This window comes from Rattus rattus, chromosome 6 (assembly GCF_011064425.1).
Source record: "Rattus rattus isolate New Zealand chromosome 6, Rrattus_CSIRO_v1, whole genome shotgun sequence".
In the NCBI taxonomy this organism is placed as follows: domain Eukaryota; kingdom Metazoa; phylum Chordata; class Mammalia; order Rodentia; family Muridae; genus Rattus; species Rattus rattus.
This window is the reverse complement of record NC_046159.1, coordinates 18,454,957-18,476,118: the sequence shown is the minus strand read 5'-3', so window position 1 is coordinate 18,476,118 and position 21,162 is coordinate 18,454,957. Positions and strand designations below refer to the sequence as shown.

The window sequence follows — 21,162 nt, the reverse complement described above, 5'->3', positions numbered from 1 at the left end:
TAAATCCTTGCTTGAAACTGGGCTCAAGGCTTCACCCTCCTGTCTTGCTGTGCCAGGGTAGGTGGTGAGCCCAAGCTCAAGCTAGATAAAAAGACCATAGTGGCATTGCATTGGATTTGGCTCCTTGGTGGTCTTTCGGGACATAAGAATGAACGTAACAAGACAGGCCCAGTCCTTATCCAATGTCTAGCCAAAAAGGTGAGGACAATCTTTGAAATCCTGGGAAAAGACATTCCAAGTCAGTTGTAGGGATTCTTGAGTAATAGCATCTACGGATGTGTAGACAAAACTGTTTCACAATGGATGTTCAAGAGTGTTACCCTCATTACAGCTTGGAATCATATATAACTCCAGTCCTAGGTGAACCAATTCTGCTTCTTCTTCTTCCAAGGGCACTGCTTCTACATAGTCCACAGACACTCATGCACGGAGAGGAGAACATCCATACACACTACATAATAATTTTCACCTAGAATTGTTTTTAATTGAGATTCTACTTGCACATCCTTCAATTTAATTAAAATTCACATTGAGGGATGAGGGTCAATGAGTATCTATTTTAACAGAAATTTTCTTAGGCCTCTTTATACAGTGAATTCAGTTTTTTTTTCTTTTGATTACTATGGAAAATTTGATTAGGTGTTTTTGTTGTTATGTCAGGGTTTTTCTTTTTAGTTTGGTTTGGTTTTTAGAGAAGAGAACTTCCAAAAGATTGGTGAGAATAAATACTTAGTTTTGAAAATTTCTCTAGCTGAAGAATTTTAAAAAATGTCATTCATTTTCTGCTACAATTACCAAATATTCAGCTTCATACTTTCTACAGTTTCTGCATAGCCATAAGCTATAGAGAGGTGTGGAAGAAAGAATCGATGAGAAAATTGAAATGGGATGGCTGTGGACAGTGGAAAGAGGCAAGCCTCTGTCTTGCTTTTGTTTTGTTTTTTATTTGCTTGTTTGTTTGGTTTGGTTTTTTGTTCTGTTTTGTTTTGTTTTTTCCATAACAGGATACCACTTGCCGCTAAGGAGACTGAGAAACCCAGTACCAGTGAACTAGCATCTGCCCAGGGTCTACTGATGTATCACCACAAGGTGGAAGCCATCATATGGACAGAGTTCAGTTTACATACAGTCACACTCATTGTCAAAGCAGTAGTCCATTATTAATTGGCTAATTTGCAGGTGTCAATCAAAATACCTATCCCAAGTTCCTCAGCTCTGAGCCTCTGCTGTCAGTCAAAAGCAAGAGTTTATTCAAAGTTCTACAGTTCAGATGTTAGATGGTTTGAGTGGGGGTGGGGTAGAGATTCAGATTTTACAATTTTCTGCAGCTGTGTGTGGATGACCTCAGGCACAGAGATCAGCAAAATGTATACAGACTCCAGTGCCCCTGCTGACCTGAGTTTCCCTCTATAGAATTCCTCTCTTAGAAAGCCACATTTGTGTCTGTGTACATTTACATTTATACAATAAAGAAAGTGGACATGAGCATCCATAAGAGTCACCAGGGTTTTGGAGTCCATAATTTGTGCCACTAACTGCACAGGGCAGGCCAACAACAAATGTGCAACACAGAGATCTGGTGTGAATATTGAAGTAATAGCGATGAGATTCACAATCAGGAGTCAGGACACAGGGTTTCAGACACGTTTCAGGGTCTTTTGGCAGATCCAATGATTGTCCGAAGAACAAGAATCTGAAAACACTTCTGTGTGTGAGATGAGGGCGCAGCTGTTTTCTTCATTCTTGCCAGTGATGCGTAATCTAAAGAGCAAAGCATAGGCTGCTCCTAGTGTCCAAGATTTCCTTACAATTATCACATCAGTCATCATTTCTCTTCAGACATTTAAGGAAACTCTAGATTACACTGTGTTTAGACATAGTAAACACACGGTGACAAACATTAATTACACATATAAACAATAATGATTCAGCTGATGGAAACCCCTATAATTTCCAATTGTACCTTTACTAGAGAGGAATTCTTGCAGCAAGAATCTTTATTATGCTGTACAAAATGGAGACTGTTTAGGAATTGGGGATGGAATGCCTCATTCTACTATTAACATGTCCTATTATCATGTGGAAAACATCATCATTTTGCTGAGCATCAATATCCTGAAATATGTAGTATAACCAACCTGCTAATGCTAGGTAAGACATTGAGACATACATGAATGTATGACAAGCACACAGTAGGTTCTCAGTAAATGTATTAAACACACTGAATGAACACAGTGGGTTTACAGAATGGGATGCAGAGGGGAAAAGGCTCACAACTCATGTGAAACATGACTGGAATCCTTCCTGTCTCATCCTAGAGGCTGTTGGGCCTTTGCTTCATAGCAGCACTGGACTCATCTGGAGTTCCTGCAGATTCCTACAGGTGGAAATGAGACCAGAAGCCAAGCACTAACACAGGCATCTTCTCAGTGATTACAAGGAAGGGTGAGTTCAAGACCAGCCTGTCCCCAGCTGATGAGGTCACACATCAGGCAGTAGCAGAGCTCCCTCAGTGCTGTTTCTTTGCCTCTATTCATTTCTTGATGGAGCCCCTTGTGTGTCAACGGCAAATTTGATGTTATCCTAGTGCCCAGCATGCTAGTCAAACTATGAGCTTCCCTCAATTGGGCATCCATAAATGTCCCTTAATTTTATTTTTCACCCTTTAGCTTCCTTCTTTGATCTTTAAGAACCTTTTCTTAAAGCCAATCTGTTCACATTAATGACTTCTTTTCAAAAAGCCTTTAATGGATTCCTTGGTCTTCCTCAGCCAGACTTCCTGTGAGGACTCTAACATTATCTTATTCAATTCCACCAAATAATCATGTTGGGAAAATGTTATTTTCCTCTTGGTTTTCTTACCTGAAAACCAGGGGTCGGGGAGGTAAAATAGTTAGAGAGGAGATAGGGTGAGGGAAGGAGGGTCAGAAGATGTGGAGAAGTCAGAGGTCAGTATTGGGCATAGCCTCCCTTTCTGCCTTGTTTCTGCCACTATGCTGTGGTCTCCAGGCTCACTGGCCCAGGTTCTTTTGGGTGATTCTCTGGTCTCCACCTCCCATCTCTCTGCAGGAGTGCTGAGATACAGGTATGCACGTCCACATCTGCCTTTTTATATGGGTTCTTTTTAATATGCCTTTTTATGTGGGTTTTTATATGCCTTTTTATGTGGGATGAACTGTGAGACTTACACAGATAAAGCTTGTACCCAGAGCCATTGTCTCAGTCCAGTTTAAACAAAAGCAGGCTTTGGCTGACTCTCTCCTGTAGCAGGACAGCCTCCAGATTTGCATGGTTACTGCTGTCTAATCAGAGTATCATTTATCCAAAGAGTAAAATCACATAGCAACTGTGCTCAAGCCTCTGCTTTAAATGTATTCTTTTATTACTTATTATCATAGTTTTTGCTATTAGCATTAATTAAAATTAATTTTAAAATTTAAAATTTTTAACTAATTTTAAAATTAGTTAAAATTAAAGAAAGTTTTAAATCATAGCACAATTGACATACATATGCAAACACACACACACACACACACACTCACACACACACACACACACACAGATTCAACTACCAGCTCCCACAAGGCAGCTCACAACCATCTGCAACTCCAGTTCTAGGGAACCTGATACCCTCTTTGAACCTCTGGAAACTCCTGCATGCACATGGTATACATGGAGACACCCAGGCACACACACATAAAATAAAACAAATATATATTTTAAATATATATATATAAATTTATATGAAAATCTATGTTCTCTATAGACTTAGAATTTTTTTATCTCTAACTTTAAATTAATCTATTTCTTGTCCTTTAAAATTCCATTGTAAATACACACACACACACACACACACACTATTATAGGAGTTAATGTCAAAAGTATTGAAAGTACATAAATAATTCAACTAATTTTGGAATTGACTCTTCAGACTATTTCAACCCTCTAAAAATTCATAAAGTCAATTAAAATTACAAATTTCAATTTTAAGTAAAAATGAGAATTGAATACTCAAATTAGCTCATTAAATACTTACAGATTAGTATTTAAAATAGAACCATTCATCCACTTCCAAACCTTGTCCTCTTGTACATATTTTAGTCCAATAAAAAATTGTTGTCCTTTTCCCTTTGAGAAGTCCTGCAATAATTTCTATAATCAAAAGAGAGGGGGAGACTTAACCTTGAATCTGTGTACACATGACTTCCTTTTTTTCTACTAGCCTTCAAAAGCGTTATTACTTTGGTTTGAAGTCCCCACCAATACAATTCTCTCCTCTCTATGAAAGTGATCTCTCTATATTTGTACTTTTAATCAATTCATCCCATTGTTTTCAATTATTAGTTCAACATCCAATTAGTCTTTCAGATAAGAGCAGTTTAAAATCCATCACAGACATTCTGAGATGTTGAAATCGCTTAAATAAAGTGTTCTTTTCTTTATTTTTCATTGTTTTTATTTTACTTAAGAGGTTTGTTTTATTTCTTTTAATTTAATTTATTTTATTTGGGCTAACAGTTTACCAATTCTTTTCCATCTCCAATGAGCAGCAAAGTGGCTCCTCTCAAAGAACAGTCAGCGAGACCTTCAGCCCAAGGTCTGGAAGTTTGAGAAATAAATAAGCATTTATTCCAGTGCAAATGCCAATCTCTTGGGCACTCTAGAATGGTTGATCTCACTAGAGAAGAAAAAAAAAAAAAGACATGATCTATTTCTGCCCTGTTCTTGATGTACCATAATAAACTACACACAGTAGGTTCTTCATTAGTGCATATTGCAACATAATCAATGTGGTTATAGGTCAGATCATCATAATTAATGTAAAGGATTGCTTTTTGTTTTGCTTTTATTAATTAACTTCAGACAAAGTACACTGTGCAACACATTCATGAAAACAATCAACTACAGTACTTTTTAACTTGAACTCTGCCCTTTAGGGATCATGTGCATCAGCAGCCTGAGACAGCATAGTCTAAGGCTCATAGATGTCAAAGTCACACAGCTTCAGCTGAGTCTTGAACATCAACAGTTACAAGCTGTGCAACTCTCCAAGAATTCTTAATGTTGTGGCTGTCTTCTTAAACAAAACCATGGTGATATAGTATGTTCATGGAGAACTGTTATGAACTTTGATTGAAGTAACTCACATTTTCTGTTATCTACTATTCTCAGGAAACTTAAGCCACACAATTACCTGTTGGTTCAGTCTTGTTCTCTTGAACAGCCACACTGCATTTTTCTATTAGTGGTTTTTGCACCAAGAATCCCACTAGCAAGCAAGAAATCAAACCAAAAGCATTAAATTTTGGAATGAATGGTGGAATGAACCATTCTTTAGTTTTTTAAGACAGAGTTTCTCTGTGTTATAGCCCTGGCTCTCCTGGAAGTCACTTTTAGATCATGTTGGCCTGGAACTCATAGATATATGCCTGCCTCTGATAACCAAATGCTGGGGGTGAAGATGTGCACCAGCACACTCAGTTTAATTTCTAATTTCAACAAATCAAGTTATTTTATCTGAACATTGAATGAACTGGATTAAGGGACAAGTTTGGTACAGGATATATATGAACAAGAAAGGCACAGAACACATGGATTCACACAGCTCTGAGATGTTGAGATCTGCCCCAACAACATAGCTATAGCCATTTTGTTCCATGACTGTCAGATATTTCATATTGTTGCTGTAATATTCATGCCAGTCATTGACTCAGAAAAATAGCTTATCTGAAAGCAGGATAATGACTGTATCCCCTGTAAAGTTCTATATGTTCTTAGGTTTGTTAATCTTAAGAAATACAACAGAGCTTTACATAGGACCCATCAAATTAAAGGTCAATATGTTATGTCTAAAATGTCTTGAGTCAGAAACAACCACCGACATGAACTTCCTGTGCATATGAGCCCACTGTGGATTTTGTGGGTTTTTTCTTTTTAAGCCTGCCCTGAGAAATGATTGTTGTAGTAGCTCAAATAATTGTGAACTATGACCCTGATTTGATTGGTATTAGGGTGTTCATTCAGTCAACCATCCTTGTCTGACTGAGGTGGTATTCATATGGTTTGTGGAGCAGCTCTCAGTCCCCAACAGAAATTGCATATCATCTGATTGACAAATCAACCTATGGGTGTTGCTGAATCGCTCATACTGTTCATGGTCACATCTGAGCTTGCTCATCTTCTGTGGCACCCACACAAGAGAAGGTTTATCAGACATGTAAAAAGCTAAAGCTTTTAGTTTTCATTGTTCTTGTCATCCTTTGTTACAGTTGCGACTTTTATTTTTCTAGAGTTCTAAGTGCATATATGACCCCGTAATACTACTCACAGAATTCAAGAAGCATGAAAGAAATGTGAAGTTTTTGAAGAGGGCACAGGATATTGCCTCGTAACATTACATGACATTGACCTTACCCTAGGCTTAAGGAACCCAAATGCTATGAAAAGAACCAATGTTTATGTGAGAAAATTATGAAGCAAAAGCTCTTCCCTCACTTACCTAAGACACTGAGTCCCATCAGAAGAAGGATCAGCCCAACACAGCCAAGTTTCAGAGCCACCCGGTGCCAGCCTGGTCCCCGACAGGCATCTAAGAAGGGCAAATAATACACTTGATAAATCCAATTGAAGTATATCTGAGATAAAGTTCAGAAATGGTTCATAAGTACATAAGACTATGAAGAATATTTTGAACATGATAGTAGACTGACTGACATTAGAGATGGTGTTACAATTTGCGTGCACTCTTTTACACACACACACACACACACACACACACACACATACACAGAGTGGGGGGGATGAAGTTTTCCATTTTAACTAAGCCCACACTATACTTAGTGGCTATAAATTTCATAATTTGATGTGTGACTACAAAAGAAAGTTTTCACTAAGTGGGATATTTTGTGATAATACCTTTTATTTCAATGGATGCCCTGTGGCTTCTCTTGGCTGTGAGTGGGCTGTTGGTATCCCTACTTTTGCAACTTGGGTCCATCACTGAGTGAGTATTACTGGGACACAAGCACTGGTGACTAGTTGTGGTGGTTTGAACACACTTGGCTCATGAAGTGGCACTATTAGGAGGTGTAGCATTGCTGGAGTAGGTGTGACCTAGCTGCAGAAAGTGTGTTACTGTGGGGGTGGGCAATGAGACCTGCCTCCTAGCTGCCAGGTTCGGGAACCCAGTCTTCTCCTGTTTGCCTTCAAAACAAGAGATAGAATTCTCAGTTCCTCCAGCACCATGATATGCTTCCTGCCATGATGATAATGGACTGAACTACTGAACCTGGAAGCTAGCCCAATTAAATGTCCTGTATAAGAGTTGGTCATAGTCTTCACAGCAATTGAAATCCTAACTAAGACACTAGTGATTGACACCTTAACCTAGATGCCATGAAATATCATTGCTGTTCAAGGCAATATCCAGCTTAAAACAGTGAGTTTCTTATTCCTAGAATTTCCTAGTTAGTAGTTTAAGACCACTGCTAAATGCAAGTAACAGAAGCTATAGACACTGAAGTAGTAAATAAATGGGTACTGTGTTATAACATGACTATTGTGTGTAATTTTAAAAAAAAATCATGCTTCTGCTTTCCTGGGAGCACTGACTGCACTCACAGCTAGGCTCTGAGAACATCTGCCTCTGGTCTCACTCAGCTCCACCAGTGGTCAGCTGCCTGTTTTCCCCCAGAGCTGTGATCCCTCTCCCAGACCCCCACAGCTTCTGCCAAAAACCGCCCAAACTGCCCTCTTTCTCCTGCTGCCCACCTTAGCCCTGTGGATCAAAAACACGAGACAGTTTTATTATTTAAAACCAGCCAGATAATCCAATGTCTGGGCAAAGAATTTATCGACTAGCTCCCTCCATCCTCCTTTCTCCCCTTCCCCTCAGCCTATAGCAGAGGCTACAAACTAGGTGCTCCAAGACCTGTATGACTGCAGCTTCCAGCTTCCTCCTCATTCTGAAGCCTGGTCCAAATCTCTCTTCCCTCCCTGCATCCCTTCTTTTTCCTGCTAGGATCTGAAAGTCCCATCTTTTTCCTTTTGCCCAACAATTGGCTTCTGCCTTTTTTATTGAGACAATCAAGAACCAATTAGGGAAACAATACCTCCCTCTACACATGAAATATACTATTTATATCTGGCAGATGCCATGCAGGAAGAGCTGCAGTGGGCAAGTGATCTTCCTGGAGATGCCCCACCATTTTGCACAGCTACAGTGGGTGTAACATGGAGGACTATGAGCCCAGGGGCTTTGGCCAGGATTGCTTCTTCCTACTAATGTGTCTTCTCATGCTTATCATTGGTATATTCTCCATATACCTAACATAGTATGATTGGGCACGGGAAGACCCTTACTGCCTATAGGCTGCTATGATAGTGTTATGATCATGAATGATATAGTTCACTCTGTTAGGCAAGTTTCCTGAAGATCAATATGGAGATGAAAGTTCTTGAGCTAATGCTGGTTAGATGAATTAATGGTTGTATGAAATTCCTGTTTTGATTCAAGTAGTTTTAGGAAATTAGTTTGGTTTGAATAATTTTGGGAAGTTAGGGTAGTTGTTAGAAAGTCTAGAGTTAGAATCAAGAATAGAATGTGCCCCTTCCTCATAGAGTAGCAAGAGCTACACAGGTGAGAAAGACAGTACAGTGAACTTTCATGGGTTACAACTACAACTTGTAGTAGCAAGAAAATTAGGCTCAGGACATGTTAATATTCAAAGAAAACATTCATTCTAGGTTGGTCCTGACTTTATTGATCTTGTCATTAGGGATAAAGACACAGGTTTTTGTGTGCACCATAATAAGGAAGGTCACAAACAAAGAATAGATAATTTCATTATGAAGGTAAGAACAGAGAACTGATGATTAGCCAGTTTAGCATATCGAGATTCAAAAATAAGACATAAGACTGATGGCCTGTTCCTTAGTAAATAAATATCATTGCTAGCTAAGCATAGGAAAAAACTTGCTACTATAGGCTTGGCTTGCTTAAACTTTGTTAATCTATGGCAAAAGAAGCATTGCCTTGGGATTACAATAAACATGCCCAACCCTGGTGGAAAACAGTGGAATTTGGGACAATTGTTGTGGTTCCCAGTCTCTTGTGTACCTAGGCGCTGCCTGCATACAGTAGCTGGGAGTTGCGAACTGGTTTCCCAGCCCCTGTTTCCCCTCACAGCATCTACCTACCAGGCAGGAAGAAGAAGGCAATGTTCAGGCTGGGGGCAGAGCCTGGTTTTGTTCAAGTGACTAGAGTACAGAGGTGCTGGGAGAGAGACAGCCATCTCTGGGTGATTTAGACGCAGCTCTTTACAACATAGGCCTCCCCACCATGGCAATCCTTGATCCTTGGTTCAAACTGCTGTATTTGATGGCAAATGTAAATGCATAAACCTTACACAGGGTAATCCAAAGATTAAATACCTTCTTCCAGGAAGGCATGCCAAGAAGGAAAGCTCACTGGCTAAACACTCAGGGCCTATCTAGATACCTCATTAGCATGAAGACCTCTAGGATTTTATGCTATGTGACGGATTGCCATGGTCTTTTCATGTCATGGTTATGTATTCCAGAGAAGGTAGAATTTGGCAGGAATCTGGCCCAAGGCCTACCATATTCAATTCTGAGTTTCATGGGGGTAATTCAACCTTACCAGTTCTTCTGTCTGGTGGCATGGTCTACTTGCCCCACATATAGGTAGATATAAGTTTGAAAAAAAGAAAGTGTAATCAATAATCCTGTTCTTACTCCCCTTTGGTATAATGATTTTAATCTGTTTTTTTGAAGAATATATTTATGTAATTATTGTTTTTAGAAGCAATGTAACTTGTGGCTACAAGGTAATTTTCTTCTCACATCAAAAACTTTGTCTTAGGGGGTATAAAAAGGTTAATGAAATAAATAAAGTTGTTGTAGCCTACTCATTGGACCTTGTTTGCTTGAGCCACTCGGAGTGTGGTGTGTGTGTGTTTGTGTGTGTGTGTGTGTGTGTGTGTGTGTGTGTGTGTGTGTGTACAGTCCACCCTTCCTTTCATTTCTCTACTCACTGGCTGCCATCAACAACTCCTGTTGACTGACCGCCCCCATCAGCTCCACCAGTGCTCACCTCCATCAGGTGCTATTAGCACCAACACCAGTCACTGACACTACAGTCAGCCCTCTTGAGTTAACGCTGTGGTGTTGAAGCTGGCCTTCAGCATATATATTAGATAAGGGGATACTGTGGTATAACTTTGTCGGGTCTCTGTGACCACCTCAGCTGGCTATGCAATGGTATTCAGAAGGCAAGAAGACACTTCAAGTTAATACGACTAATTAGCCTGTGCTGGTTAAACTTTGGGAGTCTGACCCCAAATAGTTTCTCATAGGCATATTTAAACACAGCAAAATTTAGAGAAACTTTCCCACTGATTGGCGGAGGATGTTTTCATGCACTTTGTATTTAAATTCTGATTTTTATACCCAGAGATCTGGTTGTGGTCAGGACCTTGGTATTGTCAGTATTATGAAGCATCTCTTAACTCAGTAGTTGTAGAACACTGTTCTCTATCACCTTCATATTTGTTCAATATAAAGCTGAACAGCCAATATCTGGGCAGGATGGGGAAATATCAGGACTTCCACATTCAAGAAGGTGGAGGAGGAATCTCAGGTGGGGATGGGGAGGCACTGTCAAGACTCAGATGAAAAAAGGGGTAACAGGGCAAGACTAAGATGTTACATAATGTGCCACATGCCTGAGATGTAAGCCAGGTCAGCATGTCAGGTTAGAAATGCTGAGTATCTGTCAAGCTGTAGTGCCTGAAGCTTTTAACAAATATAAAAGACCCCATGTCATAATTCAGAGCAAAGGAAGGCATAGAAAAGCCCTTACTTCTACAGGTGATAACTAACTCAATCCTGTGTGGCCCACAAAACTTAAGACTACATTGGAATTTTTGTAAAGAACATGTTATATCACCCTAAAGATGGATTCTATAAATTGACTACATGTGACTCCTTCCATAAAGATTGAGTTCTTTAGATTGACAGGCTAATCGTAAGTGTCTGGGAGATGATTCAGTTTTGGCCCAGCCACACAGATAGTGCAATAGTTACACAGTATAAGAGTCCAAATTCAGCTTTCTGGATTGATAACTTTAACATTCCTGGTTCCTAGTGACTTTAACATTCCTAGTTCCCCTAGTGCTTACCTGTCAGCATGAGGACTTCTGTTACTACTATATAACATGGCGTACACTATGTCTACCATACTGACTGCCTAAACATCATGTTTGATATCTTGGTTTTCCTTGATAACCATACCAACAATGGGTATTTTATGCTTATTAAGTATTTAAATGGATTAATTTTTGAGATATAGTCATCATATAACTCAAATTTGTAGATTTAACATTTTGCTAGACAATTTTAAAAATGCAGGTTTCACATAAAAATAATGAGTTTTATTTATAAAGGTAATAATGAGAAACACTAGCCAGGGACTTAATCTCTATTCAATCATAATTCCCTATTGTTTTCATTTACTTTTACAGTTCCATGTATAACATTTTATGAATGGCTGTTTACAGTCAATAATTAGAGCCAAGTACTATACCATTCTGAGCAATGTTTTCTTATTGCTTTTTGTTTTACTGTGTCTAGTTTCTGAGGTTATGTTTCTGATGGCTTAGGCTAGTGCCAAACTCTCTCTGTGGTAAAGGATGACCTTGAACTCCTGATGACCCTGTCTCGAGTTGTCAAGTACTAAATTTACATCCGTTCCCCACTCTGGATGACTGGGGAACTCCAAATTTCTACAGCTACACATTTATTCCAGTTTTTATTAGTTTTCTGTTGTTTCTAAATACTCCTGGATATAAATGATGTCATGCAGTGAGTTACATGATTAAAATTTGAAACAAAAATCCTCTGGGGAAGAAAGCTGAACACCCAAGAGCACAAACATCCTGAGACTGCAGGATAGACTGCCACCTCTGCACACCTCTGCACACATCCCTGGTCCAAGAGGAAACTGCACAGTGCCTCTGGACACAGGGATATAGGAACAGAGAGCCAGTGGTAACCTCAGTTCTGCTCTGTGCCTGGGACTGAACTGAACCAGCCAAACAGCTTCCTGCACCTAAATCCCATGGGGGAGAGAAATGGACCCTCAGAAGTGTGGACACTTCTGAGAAATCAGAGGAGACTACCCTCTGCCCACAGTCCAGACCCAAGAGGGAATTGCCTAGTGCCAACTGTGCCCCTTGGGTCCTAGGACCTAGGAGCAATTGGAGCAAAACCCTTTGATTCCTACCCACCCATAGAGCTGGAAGACAGTCTCCAGGAGCACAGACACAACAGAAACCAAGACTACATGGCATCATCTACAGGAGCCCACACAGAGGCCTTCTCCCAGAAACAGCAAAGACAAACACTGAATATCCAAACACACAACAGAAAAAAGATTACAAGAGCCAAGTCTAGATTTAAAACACATCAAAAAGTAAGATTTGATCACATTTTGATGCTGAGGGAAGACTTCAAGAAAAAACATGAAAGAACTCCTTAAAAATGCAGAAAAAACAAATAAACAAATAGAAGCCCTATAGAGAGGAAACACAAAAAATCCCTGAAAGAATTCAGGAAAAGACAAACAAACAGTTGAAGAAATTAAAAAAATGGAAATAGAAATAATAAAGAAAGAACAAAGGAAACAACCTGGATATAGAAAACCAAAGGAAGAGACAAGGAGCCGTAGATACAAGCATCACCAACAGAATACAAGAGATAGAAGAGAGAATCTCAGGGGCAGAAGATACCATAGAAAACATTGACACAACTGTCAAAGAATGTAAAACACAAAAAGCTCCTAGCCCCAAACGTACAGGAAATCCAGGACTCAATGAGAAGATCAAACCTAAGGATAATAGGTATAGAAGAAGTGAAGACTCCCAACTCAAAGGACCAGTAAATATCTTCAACAAAATCATAGAAGAAACTTCCCTAACCTAAAGAAAGAGATGCCCATACGCATACAAGAAGCCTACAGAACTCCAAATAGATTGGACCAGAAAAGAAACACCTCCTGTCACATAATAGTCAAAACACCAAACGCACAAAATAAAGAAAGAATATTAAAAGCAGTAAGGGAAAAAGGTCAAGTAACATATAAAGGCAGACCTATCAGAATCACACCAGACTTTTCGACAGAAACTATGAAAGCCAGAAGATCCTGGACAGATGTCATATAGACCCTAAGAGAACACAAATGCCAGCCCAAGTTACTATATCCAGCAAAATTCTCCATTAACATAGATGGAGAAAACAAGATATTCCATGACAAAACCAAATTGACACAATATTTTTCTACTAATCCAACCCTACAAAGTGTAATAGATGGAAAAACTTCAACACAGGGAGAGAAACTACACCATACAGAAAACAAGAATATAATTTCCTCGCAATGAAATCAAAAGAGAGATAAACAAACATAATTCCACCTCTAACAATGAAAATAACAGAAGGGGACAATAACTATTCCTTTATATCTCTGAACATCAACGGACTCAATTCCCCAATTAAAAAAACATAGAGTAAGAGACTGGATATATAAAGAGGACCTAACATTTTGCTGCATGCAGGAAACACACTGCAGAGACAAAGACAGACACTACCTCTGAGTAAATGGCTGGAAAACAACTTTCCAAGCAAATGGCCCAAAGAAACAAGCTGGAGCTGCCATTCTAATATCAAATAAAATTGACGTTCAACCAAAAGTCATCAAAAAAAGATAAGGAAACACACTTCATATTCATCGAAGGAAAAACCCACCAAGATGAACTCTCAATCCTCTCTATGCTCCAAATGCAAGGGCATCTACATTCATAAAAGAAACCTTATTAAAGCTCAAAGCACACATTGCACCTCACATGATAATAGTAGAAGATTTCAACACCCCACTCTCATCAATGGACAGGTCATGGAAACAGAAATTAAACAGAATTCTAGAGAAACTAAGAGAAGTTATGAACCAAATGGATATAACAAATATTTATAGAACATTCCATCATAAAGCAAAAGGATATACCTTCTTCTCAGAACCTCATGGAACCTTCTCCAAAATTGACCATATAATCAGTCACAAAACAGGCCTCAACAGATACAAGAAGATAGAAATAATCCCATGCATCCTATCAGATCACCAAGCACTAAGACTGGTCTTCATTAACAACAATAATGACAGAAAGCACACATATACATGGAAGTTGAACAATGCTCTATTCAATGACAACTTGGTCAAGGAAGGAATAAAGAAAGAAATTAAAGACTTCTTAGAATTTAAAGAAAATTAAGATATAACAATCCCAAACATATGGGACACAATGAAAGTGGTACTAAGAGGAAAACTCATAACTCTGAATGCCTGAAAAAAGAAATAGGAGAGAGCATATGCAAGCAGCTTGACAGCACACCTAAAAGCCATAGAACAAAAAGAAATAATAAACCCAAGAGGAGTAGAAGGCAGGAAAGGATCAAACTCAGGGCAAAATCAGGAGCTGGTTCCTTGAGAAGATCAACAAGATAGATAAACCCTTAGCCAGACTAACCAGAGGTCACAGCGAGTGTATCCAAATTAAAAAATTCAGAAATGAAAAGGAAGACATAAAAACAGAATCTGAAGAAATTTAAAAAATCATCAGATCTTACTACAAAATCCTATATTCAACAAAACTGGAAAATCTGGAGGAAATGGACAATTTCTAGACAGATACCAGGTACCCAAGTTAAATCAGGAACAGACAAACCATCTAAACAATCCCATAACTCCTAAAAAAGTAGAAGCAGTTATTAAAAGTCTCCCAACCAAAAAGAGTCCAGGCCAAATGGGTTCAGTGCAGAATTCTATCAGACATTCATAGAAGACCCCATACCAATACTGTCCAAACTATTCCACAAAATAGAAATAGCGTTTTCAACAAATGGTGCTGGCTCAACTTGTGGTCACCATGTAGAAGAATGTAATTAATCCATTCTTATAACTATGTACAAAGCTTAAGTCCAAGTGGATCAAGGACCTCCACATCAAACCAGATACACTCAAACTAATAGAAGAAAAAGTGGGGAAGAGTCTTGAACGCATGGGCACTGGGGACAATTTCCTGAACAAAACACCAATGGCTTATGCTCTAAGATCAAGTTTTGACAAATAGGATCTCATAAAGCAACAAAACTTCTGTAAGGCAAAGGATTAGGACAACACGGCAACCAACAGATTGGGAAAACATCTTTACCAATCTTACATCTGATAGAGGGCTTATATCCAAAATATACAATGAACTCAAGAAGTTAGACTCCAGAGATCCAAATAACCCTATTAAAAAAATGGGGTACAGGCTAAAAAAACAAAAAATTCTCAGCTGAGGATTATCAAATGGCCAAAAAGCACCTAAAGAATGTTAAACATCCTTAGCCATCAGGGAAATGCAAATCAAAGCAACCCTGAGATTCCACCTCACACCAGTCAGAATGGCTAAGATCAAAAACTCAGGTAACAGTAGATGCTGGTGAGGATGTGGCAAAAGAGGAACACTCCTCCATTGTTCCTGGGATTGCAGACTGCTAAAACTACTCTGGAAATCAGTCTGGAGGATCCTCAGAAAATTAGACATTCCACTACCTGAGGACTCAGCTATACCTCTCCTGGGCATGTACCCAAAAGATGCTCCATCATACAACAATGACACATACTCCACTATGTTCATAGCAGCCTTATTTATAATAGCCAGAAGCTAGAAAGAACCCAGATGCCCTTCATCATAGGAATGGATTAAAAAAAAATATGGTACATCTACACAATGGAGCACCACTCAGCTATCAAAAACAACGACTTCATGAAATTCATAAGCAAATGGAATGAACTAGAAAATATCATCTTGAGTGAGGTAACTCAATCACAGAAAAACACACTTGGTATGCACTCATTGATAAGTGGATATTAGCCAAAAAGCTGGAATTACCCAAGATGCGATCTACCGACTACAGGAAGTTCAAGAAGAAGGATGACCAAAATGTGGATGCTCCCACTCCTTCTTAAAAGAGGAAAAAAATATCTGTAGGAGGGGATATGGAAGCAAAGTTTAGAGCAGCGACTCAAGGAATGGCCATTCAGGGCCTGCCCCACATGCAGCCCATATATATACAGCCACCAAAACTAGATAAAATGGATGAAGCTAAAAAATGCATGCTGAAAGGGACCGGATATAGATCTCTCCTGAGAGACACATCCAGAGCATGTCCAATACAGAGGTCAATGCTAGCAGCAAACCACTGAACTGAGAACAGGACCCCCTTGGGAGAATTAGAGGAAGTATTGAAAGAATTGAAGGAGCTTGCAACCCCATAAGAACAAAAATGCCAACCAACCAGAGCTTCCAGGGACTAAACCACTACGGAAAGTCTATACATGGACTGACCCAGGGCTCCAACTGCATATGTAGCAGAGAATAGCCTTGTTGGGGCACTAGTGGAAGGGGAAGCCCTTGGCCCTGCCAAGGTTGGACCCCCAGTGCAGGGGAATATGGGGATGGGCAGTAAGGGGATGTATGGGGGAATACCCGTATGGAGGAGGGGGAAGAAAGGGGATAGAGGCTTATGGACAGGAAACCGGGAAAGGGAATAACATTTGAAATGTAAGTAAAGAAATATATCTAATAAAAATTTTTTAAAAAATAAAACAAACTGTGCTAACATGGTCTTTTTTCAGTCTTTTTGTTACGTGGTCCCATAATTAAATGTTACCATTTCATTTTTTTTTTTCAGTTTTGTTTCATTTTTTGGGTTTTTGGGTTTTTTTTTTGGGTTTGTTTTGTTTCTCTGTTTTGTTTTTTTTTTTGGGGTATTCTTGTTTGGTTTTGATCATGTTTTATTTTTGTTACGTGGTCTGAATTCTTTCTATTTTTTTTTTTTTTATTCAGAATGTGGACAAATGGTAGTGGTCTCAGAACTGGAGATCAAATTTAGGAGGCTGACAAACAATCATTAAGCAAATTAATTTATTTTAAAATATTCTTGAAAAAAACAACCAAAAAATGAGAAGAGATATTTTAGAAATGGTCCCAGGAAATTGAAGCAGATGCCCTTAGCCTTAAGAATCATCTATATCTGTAACATCAGTTGACTGATGACTAAAACTTTTCATGTATAGAAATTTATTGAAATTTTATTGAAAAAATTATTTTTTTTAGTTTTGTTTCATTTTGGGTTTTTTTTTCTTTTTGGTTTGGTTTTGTTCTGTTTATTTTTGGTGGCTGAATTCTATGATTCAGAATGTAGACAAATAGTAGTTGTCTCAGAACTGGAGATCAAATTTAGGAGAAATTTAGAAAATTTTACAGAAATTCACCCTCATATTCTCTAGACAAATACTTAGAACAGCCATTTGGATGGCACTGAGATAATCTTAGACACTGTGATTAATCTGGAGATTATCTAAAGCACAATGAGTACGCACATAGGTTCTGTGCATATTTTATAAAAGAGACCTGAGCTTATATGTGGCAGTTCTATAAACAATCTTCTCTGGACAGTCAGTAATGCTACGTATTCAGAGGTGATAAAGGACTGTCATGGAATGATACAGACAGTATATTGGACTTGAGAAATAGCAGCATGAATTGTAATTCCCGTTATGTGAGACATGCTGTGTTAATGGACAAGGAGGCAAAAGCAGACACCAGAGAAAACTCTAAGGCCCCAATGATACCCTGAATATGAGAAAAACCATATATGTATGTCAGCCTACAACTTCTCCTGAGCATTAGGGTGACACAGGATGACTAAGCATGGTAAATAAGTCTAATGAATTACATTTATCCTGTTATGCCTGTCTTACTTTGGGTTTCTATTGCTGAAATGAAACACTATGCCAGAAAAAAAAAAAGCAAGTTGGGGAAGAAAGGGTATTGGAGGAAGTCAGGACAGAAACTCAAGCAGAACTGGAACTGGGAGCAGGAGCTGATGCAGAGGCCATCCATGGAGATGTACTGCCTACTGCTTAGTTCTCAGGGCTTTCTCATCCCAGAGATTGCACCGCCCACCACATACTGAGCTGTCTCCAGTTAATCATTAATTGAGAAAATGCCTTACAGCTGGAGCTCATGGAGGCCTTTTCTCAACTGAGGTTCCTTTCTCTCTGATGATTCTAGCTTGTGCCAAGTTGACACGCAAAACCAGCCAGTATAATGTATAAGCATTATTTCACATTTCTGTCTTTTCTCTCCCCTTTTACTCTCTCCCCTTGAAATTTTAACTTTTTGTAAAATAATCTTATTTTCATATAGGCACTATTTTGATGCTTTTTACAAAAATCAGAACCATCATATTTCAGTGTTATCATAATACGATGCAGAACAATACATTACTGGGGGAATATGTTTGACCTTCGTAAACCATAGAACTCCACCTCTGTAAAATGACTGGACAATATCTACTTCATAAACTTTTAGAATTTGATGAAACAATTCTTATAATTTCCAAAGCACAATGTCTGCTCCAAAGCACTATTCAATACACAGTAACTATTTCCTGCCCTTCTTAAAGTGTTTTTTTTTTAAATGAAAGTAAAAAACTGGGTGATTTTAGAAATCACTACTCCCTCACACTAAAATGTAAGGAACTGCATACACATCCTGACCTGTTTGAGCTACTCTATATGAGTTTAGACTGAGAGGAAGAGCCACTGAACAGTGAAGAGGCTGTGTGAGGCTTGATTATGTGGCAGTGCCTGCTTTGGGTACTCCAGACAATGCTAAGTATTCTCCACACATTTTAATGGATTCCCTCAACATTAGCACCTGTAAAATGACCTCCAAATCTTTTTCAAACTGTCATCACTCCTCCTGACTTGATCTCTGCCACACACTGAGGATGCATGTTCCCATGCAACATCATAGGCAAGTTCTTCCTTTGCATTTTTGGGTTCACCTTCCTAGGTGACATCTTTCACATACTCAAACTTGGTCCCCAGTGTCCTTCAGGGATGGACTCCAGGAAGGAAGGCTTGCCTTGATTATACTATATGACATGGTGCGCTAACAGCAAAATTCTTAATTTTCATTTAAGTGTTTTTCTTGCTAGCATTCTACATCACACAGTCTCTGATACAGGTGTTTAATGATCGAATACCTACACATTCATAAAATCCTATAAGGAAAAAATATTCACATTAATTTACAACAGGATCTTATCATTTAAAGAAATTACAAAACATAGTAGGTGGTTATGAAGGAATGAATGAATGAATTGTCTCTGTACATATTTTATTCATCCTACTATTAAAGCAAACTTTTGTCATTTGGTCACAAAGCAGATAACTGCCCCTGTTCCTCTTTCTGCTCTTTTTTGTTTGCTTGCTTGCATTTTGTTTGCTGAGAGATCTAATCACAGTGCTGTGAATTTCCCAGTTTGAGCCATCTAGTTAATGGGTTGGTTCAGTTGGTTCAGGTTGGGTCAGTTATTTCACTTTGGATCACAGACCTCAATGACTTATTCTACTAATTTTGTCCTTCAGGTTCACATTCAAGCTGATGTGTGTAGAAAAATAATCACAATGAGAGTAGACAAATTTTCTAACCTCTTGATTTTGGATCATGGATAGTAGTATTATTAATGGAATCTCCTTGCCTTTCTCAACCTTCATTTTCTTATTCCCATTTAAATGAGCCCCTCCTTTACTTTTGCTAGGCAGGAACACAAAGAGAAGGCAACGTGTTTCATTCTAGCACACTGGCTTTCTCAAATCCTTCTAGCGCTATCAAAGCCTCCACTTTCTCCTAACCCTGACATGAAGATAATGATGAAGCTGATTTAATAACTCTAAGATGTTTTTCTGATTTTAACTTTTATAATACAATAGTTCCTAACCAAACACCCTTTAATATTGACAATCATATACTTCTCACAATATAGGAATAATGTCAAATTGAAAATGGGTCAGTTATTGATCTTAGTAAACCCAGTTAGGCCACAGAATGCAGTACTATCTCATGACAATTTGGCACATTTTATACCTCAGTTTCTGGTCCCTCTTTATAATCCTCATGCCATGTTATTATTTTGAGTATTGCCTCAGTCTAGTACACTATTTCATGCAGATTATTAAATGTTCTGGCAGAGAAGACAACTAATTTTCCCCAATGCTACATACGAGGCATGAAACAGACTCTGTGTTCTGTGCCAGGATCTGGGATGGGCAGGATGTAAGTCTGCACTATCATTAAAACCATTTTTATGATCATAAATATGAAATATGATTTCTTCAGGGTCTTTCTGAGACTGACAAGAGGAAGGCCTTTTATTTTTTATGAGCTCCTAGAATTAAATAAGTTTTTCTCTTTGATTGTGGTTATCTGTTGTGTTTGTGCATGATTGAGTGTGTGTGTGAGTGTGAGTGTGTGTGTGTGTGTGTGTGTGTGTGTGTCTACAGATGTGTGCATGCTACACTAAATGTAGAGAGCAGAGAACACTTTTCACGAAGTGATTATCTCCCCACCAAAGGTATTGGGAATTGAACTCTGGGTGTCAGGTTTGTGTAGCAAGTACTATTACTTGAGGAGTCATCTCACTATACCAAAGCAATCATTTAAAACTGTAATATGACAGGAAATGCTTACCTCTCAATGATATTCAAATGCCAAATGAAGAAATAAAGTCACTTACCTTGTTGGGGAGATGGAGGTGATGTACTCCTGAGCCCTTGGGTCTTGGCTAAATGTAATTCAGCATACAGCACTGGTGCATCCATTAGAAATGACAGATGTAATACTGACCTCTAGGTGAGGACAAACTCAACGTTCTGTGATGTGAAATGAATAAAGGGGTATCCGCTGTCAACTATGCTGTCTGTGGCCACACCTACCCACGCTTGTGAAAAAGGTTTTAAAAGTGGGTCTATTATGCTCGCATTTTACTTATTTTTATCTTTAAAGCTGAAGGTTTTTCCATACACATGGTATGATTTGAAAAAATTCTGAAAAAGCTTTTTTGTTCTCAGCTCTTTAACCATCTGTTCTTAGCTATTACATCAAGGCAAAGGTTAGTGTAAACGGAATGAACCACTCAATCTCCAATTCGGATTTAAAACATAACCTCCCCCCCGAAGTCTGTGGAATTATA

General features: G+C 38.7%; 1 protein-coding gene across 1 annotated transcript; it reads right to left on the bottom strand.

Annotated features, from left to right (window-relative positions):
- Positions 1 to 1,304: 1,304 nt before the first annotated feature.
- LOC116903193 (killer cell lectin-like receptor subfamily B member 1) lies at positions 1,305 to 20,791 on the bottom strand. The gene is made up of 6 exons (XM_032905569.1): positions 20,707 to 20,791; positions 6,500 to 6,589; positions 5,195 to 5,269; positions 4,524 to 4,678; positions 4,037 to 4,152; positions 1,305 to 1,761 (listed from the first exon to the last, which is right to left on the bottom strand). The coding sequence occupies exons 1-6, from the start codon at positions 20,789 to 20,791 to the stop codon at positions 1,638 to 1,640; spliced, it is 645 nt and encodes a 214-aa protein (XP_032761460.1). The 3' UTR covers positions 1,305 to 1,637.
- Positions 20,792 to 21,162: the final 371 nt, after the last annotated feature.

Excerpts from the sequence above, each read along its gene's own strand:
- LOC116903193 (XM_032905569.1), bottom strand. The coding sequence starts at position 20,791 with ATGGATGCACCAGTGCTGTATGCTGAATTACATTTAGCCAAGACCCAA. Across the intron at positions 4,679-5,194 it reads GAACAAGACTGAACCAACAG|TGAGATCAACCATTCTAGAG; the intron begins GTAATTGTGTGG and ends TTTCTTCTCTAG. Across the intron at positions 4,153-4,523 it reads TTGGAGATGGAAAAGAATTG|AAATTATTGCAGGACTTCTC; the intron begins GTAAACTGTTAG and ends TTTTGATTATAG.